Source organism: Brassica oleracea, chromosome C4 (assembly GCF_000695525.1).
Source record: "Brassica oleracea var. oleracea cultivar TO1000 chromosome C4, BOL, whole genome shotgun sequence".
NCBI classification, from domain to species: Eukaryota; Viridiplantae; Streptophyta; class Magnoliopsida; order Brassicales; family Brassicaceae; genus Brassica; species Brassica oleracea.
The window spans coordinates 15886854-15893109 of NC_027751.1; the positions used below are offsets into that span (position 1 = coordinate 15886854).

At 37.0% G+C, this 6256-nt stretch overlaps 2 protein-coding genes across 3 annotated transcripts; one reads left to right on the forward strand and one right to left on the reverse strand.

Moving 5' to 3' along the window:
* Nucleotides 1-2906: 2906 nt before the first annotated feature.
* On the forward strand, nucleotides 2907-4482 carry LOC106339554 (uncharacterized protein At2g27730, mitochondrial-like). 2 transcript variants are annotated; one of them, XM_013778384.1, is made up of 4 exons: nucleotides 2907-3015; nucleotides 3467-3589; nucleotides 3963-4001; nucleotides 4095-4482. In XM_013778384.1, the coding sequence occupies exons 2-4, from the start codon at nucleotides 3491-3493 to the stop codon at nucleotides 4302-4304; spliced, it is 348 nt and encodes a 115-aa protein (XP_013633838.1). In that variant the 5' UTR covers nucleotides 2907-3015; nucleotides 3467-3490; the 3' UTR covers nucleotides 4305-4482. The 2 variants fall into 2 exon arrangements, with proteins under 2 accessions (XP_013633838.1, XP_013633839.1); XM_013778385.1 differs by having other exon boundaries at nucleotides 2993-3072; nucleotides 4095-4450.
* A 377-nt stretch (nucleotides 4483-4859) lies between these two features.
* Nucleotides 4860-5882, reverse strand: LOC106339404 (60S acidic ribosomal protein P2-2-like). Its single transcript, XM_013778205.1, has 4 exons — nucleotides 5805-5882; nucleotides 5628-5718; nucleotides 5131-5360; nucleotides 4860-5032 (listed from the first exon to the last, which is right to left on the reverse strand). The coding sequence occupies exons 2-4, from the start codon at nucleotides 5713-5715 to the stop codon at nucleotides 5006-5008; spliced, it is 345 nt and encodes a 114-aa protein (XP_013633659.1). The 5' UTR covers nucleotides 5716-5718; nucleotides 5805-5882; the 3' UTR covers nucleotides 4860-5005.
* Between the last annotated feature and the right edge of the window lie 374 nt (nucleotides 5883-6256).

Consider the following 6256-nt stretch of genomic DNA (forward strand, 5'->3'; position numbering starts at 1 on the left):
ATTTTTTTCAAAGTTTGAAAACAATTAAAGACTCTGTTTGGTAATGAGTTTTATCTTTGGCTTCCAGCATTGTAAAAACTTTAATGACTTCAAATAAAACTCATGTTTTATAGTTTTCAGGAAATGAAGACTTTAGGATTTTCTTAATGCCTTCAAAGCTTTTGAAGCCATGTCACCAATTACAACATGCGTTTAATGGCGCTTGCAAACATTTCTTTACGTTTCAATTTTCTGTCACTGCGATCTTCTCCCTCTTCCAAATTCACTCCTTGATCTCGCTTGGACACCCTTTTCTATTGATTGCTATTTGGCAATGAATGACTCCTTATACTCTGTTTAGATCCAGTGATTAATATCAGCCCACCATTTCTTGAACATTGTGGTTTATCTCGGCAATCTATGTATCTGGGGAGGTGAAGGACAATACAATATGTTTCATAACAGAACATAGAGACTCAAGGGAAAACTCTTATCAGGCGCAAAACGACGAAAGAGGTTCCTCAGTTCTTGAAGTAAATGCCATCACAAGCTTCACAATGATCTTCCTCTCTTGCTCTTACAAAATTCTCAATCATTGGTTCCCCTTGAGAGCATATAAAGAGTTTGTGTGAACAGCAAAAAGGTGGAAGCATTGCTGGAATCAGGCTACTCGCTCATTAAGGAACAAAAACGCATCTTGGAAACAAACCTTTCCAGGGAGTACATGAAGAACATTGAGAATTAATACTGTACACAACGATTATTTTTGTTCACATTTTTAAAGTCTACTGATAAACTGTACAAAAATCTTTAAAACATGACTAAATCACTCTATAGAGTTTACTTATACCAAAACCATGAGCATGGAACCTATAGCTAATGTGGTGCAAATACAATTCATTAGATGTGTATACATCACCACATAACATGTAACTGCATAGAAACACAATTTTCAGAAAACTTTTTAACCTTAAGAAGAGGAACTGCACTCTACAAAAGCAATTGAAAATAGATATTTTGTTCATTTGACTACAACGATCTTAAAGTCAAAAACAATGTCCACAGCTTTTAATACAAGTTAACAAAAAGGCTCTTGTTAAACAGTTTCCAATCTAAATTAACAAAAGCCTCCTTATTTTAAATTGTATTGTTTGACCATATAATCATCAAGGAACTTGTTGGAATTCTTTACTTCTTTCCATGCATATCCTACACATACACCTAGACCTATGTGTCGTAGTATATCATGACACTGTCGTTGAGTGGATACTGATGCTTGGCTGCAAATTTAAGTGAAAGGAAGAATAAACTATGAGTTTAGAGACACTCTTCTCTATGCTATTTTCAAACCTATGATGTGACTAAGTAATCAAACCATATTTATTATTGAATTGTGTAGTGTAATGCAAGTGAAGATTGACAATGTGTGTCTGCAAGGAAAATGGAAACGGCTAATTTTTGCAATTAATATTACCTGGTCTAGGGAACCCTTGTGGGTAATCTTCATAGCAAGAAGCCCATCACCAAAGACGCACGCTATGTGTCGCATGGTTCTCCTGTGGCCGTATCTTCATAGCTTCCGTGACCTCGAATGATAGCAGGATGAAAGCATTAGCAAAGGTTGAGACAATCGGTCCACCTGCATGACGACATTTATAGAGATGTTAGTTACATATATAGCCACAACAGTCATTCACCCCAAAAAGGCTTTAAAACAAATCAATACTGAAAATCATTTGTTCCGTATAAGTTTCAAAATTAAAACAGAGAAACACAAAGACACAAAAACATAGTGAACTGAAAAGCTTGATACATAAAAATAGAGTTTGGGTGTATCACCCATGATGCAGAAATTGTGGACATCTCGATCTACTACACATGACTTGATCTCTTGTAAGAATCACATTCCCTCTTCTTAATCTTACAAATCTCTTCTCTTCCTTTCATTTCCACTAAGCTTGTACATAGGTCCTTTCTTGAGGAGGTGTTCAAATGTGTAAAGGCTATGCACGGTAAACCTTGGATGAGCAGTGTTTAACAAAAGGAAGATGAATCAAGAGAAGTGTGAAGTTAATAAGTTGCCGTTATAACAACTGAAAAATAGAAGCGACGAATGATAACTACAACTACCTCTACATCAACTATCAAGACAACATCGGCCATGCTTGGAAGCATAAAGCAGGAGAAAGGGGTTACCATTGTTTGGGATTCCGTTGCAGTGATGCTGTTAATCACAGAGAAGGAAAACATTTATAGACGGAGCTTCGAGTGGATGAGGCCGAGTTAATGCTAAAGAGTGGGAGAAGTAGTAGGAACGACGTTAATGTTTTGATAAATGTATCTGCTAGGCGAAAACTGAAGACGTTACAGAGGCGTTGCTTGGAGGTTTCGAGATCCCAAAAGTCAAGGCTATTGAACCCAGCAGTTGTGTTAACGATGATAAACCTAAATTCCTAAGGCCCAGTTTGATAAGAGAATAATAGCCCAGTTAGAAAAACTCATTGTTTCATGATCGAAAAAAGTAAAAGATGATGCCACGTGGCTGTTTTTGCCCCATACTCTGATACTGAGGTGGAGGGCTAAGGAGAGAGGTATGATAAACCTAAATTCCTAAGGCCCAGTTTGATAAGAGAATAATAGCTCAGTTAAAAAAACTCAATTGTTTCATAATCGAAAAAAGTAAAAGATGATGCCATGTGGCGGTTTTTGCCCCATACTCTGATGCTGAGGTGGAGGACTAAGGAGAGAGATAAGTAAACTTTATTATTATAGATAGATAGATAGATAGATAGATAGATACGTTATAAATCTCATCTTTTTTGAAAAGTTTAACATAGAAATGTGAAAAAAAAAAATTCAGATGTATATTCAAGGCCCATACAATTAGTAACAATATATTTGGGCACACTTATTATAATATTTAGCCCAGTTAACTTGTCGTAGATCTCTCTCCTTGAGCTTCCACACCTCTTGTTCATTTGTGTAAGCGGTTTTCAATAGCAGCCAGACGCACCTTAACGATCTACCATCAACCAGGTTCTCTTCCCTTCCGATCATCTTCTCCTGTTAGATTCCTCTATTCTCGTTCTCGAGGTCGTATATGGTTCTAGAGATTTTGTTTCATTTCCCTGTTTCTTTAGTTAGGATCACGATTTGGTTTTTGCTTCTCCGCTTACGTTTTATATATATCCGTTTAGGTACCATTATCTAAAGGTCGGTCGTAAGTATTATTTTGCAGAGATATGTTTTCGTTTCTCTGCTTCCATTTTGCTGTATCAGTGTTTAGGTTTTTGATTCTCAGATTTGCCGATTGAGTTTAAGATTCTTGTTTGTTTCGCTTGTAACGGTTTTGAGCTCATTGTGCTTAATCCATACATTGTTTTTAACTCTAAGTTGGATCAGATGAGGAAAACTGTACATATCGTATAAAGTAGTAGCTATTTGCTTGATGCTCACTAGTTAATGTTTTCATGATTTGTATACACAGGAGGGAGGATACTTGTTCATCACCATGGCAACAAGAAGCGCTTTCAGATTTGTTTCTCGGAGGTTCTCTAACGGAAAAGTTCTTAGCGAAGAGGAGAAAGCTGCTGAGAATGTTTTCATCAAGGTATAGTTTTCTCTCTGCATCTACGTGAGTGACTTTGATTTGTCAAAAGGTATCTACTTTCCTTTTGTTGATGATGATGAAAACGTCCCTTGATTCTATCTGTCTCCTATCGTAAACTATTAAAATTGGAATCCTTGAAGCGAAATTTTCATCTACTTTCCTTTTTATCGATCCCCTAATTAATATTTAGTTTTTGTTTTAAGGAAAGTAAGTGTAGTTTGTCATAAGAGTTAGATCCATTTCCCTTGTTATTTTTAACCTTATCGCTTACTCTCCTTTCTGTTTAAGAGTCATATGCTGTTCCGCTTTCTTTAGCTTGGTTATATATGGGTTTTCTCCGTAATCTCCTGAACAAGCTACATTGGTGTTGCAGAAAATGGAGCAAGAGAAGCTTGAGAAGATAGCAAGACAGGTAATGATTCGTTTAACTTGAGTAGCCAGCCAAGTTATCTCTATCAAGTAAAAGAGATAAAATTTACAGTCTAACATTCTGATGAACTACTAGGGTCCGGGAGAACAAGCAGCAAGTGGAGCCAAGGCTAGTGGTGGTGGTGGATCTCCACCATCATCAGCATCGGCTGAATCAGGGCCAAAAGTGTCAGAAGACAAGGACAGAAACTATGCAGTGGTGGCGGGTGTGGTGGCTGTTGTTGGTGCCATAGGTTGGTACATGAAATCAGGTGGAAAGAAGCAGCAGCCAGAGGTTCAAGAGTGAAAGATCGATGGAGTAGCGAGTGAATAAAACACAGAGTGGCTTTTACTCATTCCTCTCTTGTGAGAAACTATGGACTACTTGTCACTTTTCTTTTGGTTTTGACATTTATTTCGGAATCTTCAACTACGTAAAAGACTCTTCTGCTCTGCTCTTATCAAAATAAGTGAAAATTCTCAGACTTAAATAACCCAACATAGATGCCGAGTTGAATTGAAATTTTTGCGATGTGCAATTGACAGACTGAAATCAGATCAAAGGTTGCAAAATATTGAATCGAAACCCTAAAAAAAAATTTAAACTTCTCTCATTATTCTTTGGTAACTGTTTTTTTTTTTTGGTGTTAAATCGTATTTAGCTAGGATGGTTAATCTGTAAATGCAGATTTCAGAATAATAATCTGAAGTTCTAGCGAGATTGTTAGTGTAAACGAATTGAACTGAATCGCCAACATCAAATTTATTCATCATTCACAATAATTGTGGTTTTAGAAAATCATATTTTGGCAAGGATGGTCGTTATGTGAATGTTGATCTGAAAAAAGGCAAGAATTTGGAGAAGAGACACGAGGATAATGAATTTAACTAAAAATCTCAAGAGAAATGCAGAAATGTCAAAAAGATAACCCATCCAGTACAAACTAAGAAACAACAACATAAAATGGAAAAGGATTACAAAAACATAAGCCAACAAGCATTACTGCCTTACTCGAATAGACTGAAACCCATGTCCTGCAAATCAACACACACAAAAAAAAACACAAAGTGAGCCATCATTATTTCACTAAGAAAATGTTTTTAAGTTTTGCTAGAGACAAAGTGAAACTTACATCATCGGATTCTTCCTTCTCTTCTTTCTTCTCTTCCTTCTTGGCCTCAGCCGCAGGAGAACCACCACCACCACCGCCGGCAGAAGGAGCAGAGGCCATGGCAACACCACCACCACCGCTTGGAACGGAAGCCAACTTCTCCCTTCCAGTAGCAATCAGGTCACACAAGTCTTTACCACTGACTTCCTTCAACAAAAGCTCAATCTGAGAGTCTTCAGATTCACAACCAACTGCAAAACGAAAAATAAAAACAATGTCAGATTCCATTACTTGTTCTTTTTTTCACAAGAGAGTCCCATTTCAACACAATAAATGATGCTTATTTGATCACAGTTTTTCCACCAAAAATGCCCTAACACAACCACTACGCTAAGTATACAACAAATAGCTATCAAATCAAATCAAGTATAACACACAATAATACATGGAACTAACTCTAGCATACGAATCACATACACTTGCAGGATTTGACTAAGTAAGAAAAAGCAAGAACGAACCAGATCCGAGTATTTGTTTGATATCGGCACTGGCTGGGGAAGCTTTTCCGCTCAAAGCGGCGAGCAAGTAGGCGGCGACAACCTTCATTTTCTGATCAAAACACAAGTGTTATGTAAGAAAAACTTCCAACAGATTGGAAAATGGGAAGATTAAGGAGAAGTTGACGTGAGCTTTACAGTTGGTGGAGATCTCGATGGAGGCGGAAAGCTAATATTTTTTTGTGAAGACGGCGACGAACAAGTGAAGGGAAGGTATTTGATTTATATAGGGTTAGGGTTTTACTGTGTTTCTTCCCTCTATCAATGTCACCGGTTCACTTCATTTGGCCCATTTATTTTTCAAGCCCAAATTTGTATGGGCTCAAGTTCAGCCCAGCTAACTAATTAATAGGTGGTTTAGTTGGATTTGATTATTTGTTCACTACAGTATAAATTCAAACAATAGCTCAACAAAATTTCTCCAAGTATTTATAAAGAAAATATCAATAATTGTTGTTTTAGCTGTGATAAAGATCGGTACGGGTGGACGCTCGGATACCTGTTCGAATAAGATATTTCAGATTTTCGGATATCGAGGTATAGAACTCGTTCGAGTATTTATATATTTCGGGTAGGATTCGGATATTTAA

Excerpts from the sequence above, each read along its gene's own strand:
- LOC106339404 (XM_013778205.1), bottom strand. The coding sequence starts at position 5,715 with ATGAAGGTTGTCGCCGCCTACTTGCTCGCCGCTTTGAGCGGAAAAGCT. Across the intron at positions 5,361-5,627 it reads CAAACAAATACTCGGATCTG|TTGGTTGTGAATCTGAAGAC; the intron begins GTTCGTTCTTGC and ends TTCGTTTTGCAG. Across the intron at positions 5,033-5,130 it reads AGAAGGAAGAATCCGATGAT|GACATGGGTTTCAGTCTATT; the intron begins GTAAGTTTCACT and ends GTTGATTTGCAG.
- LOC106339554 (XM_013778384.1), top strand. The coding sequence starts at position 3,491 with ATGGCAACAAGAAGCGCTTTCAGATTTGTTTCTCGGAGGTTCTCTAAC. Across the intron at positions 3,590-3,962 it reads CTGAGAATGTTTTCATCAAG|AAAATGGAGCAAGAGAAGCT; the intron begins GTATAGTTTTCT and ends TTGGTGTTGCAG. Across the intron at positions 4,002-4,094 it reads TTGAGAAGATAGCAAGACAG|GGTCCGGGAGAACAAGCAGC; the intron begins GTAATGATTCGT and ends ATGAACTACTAG.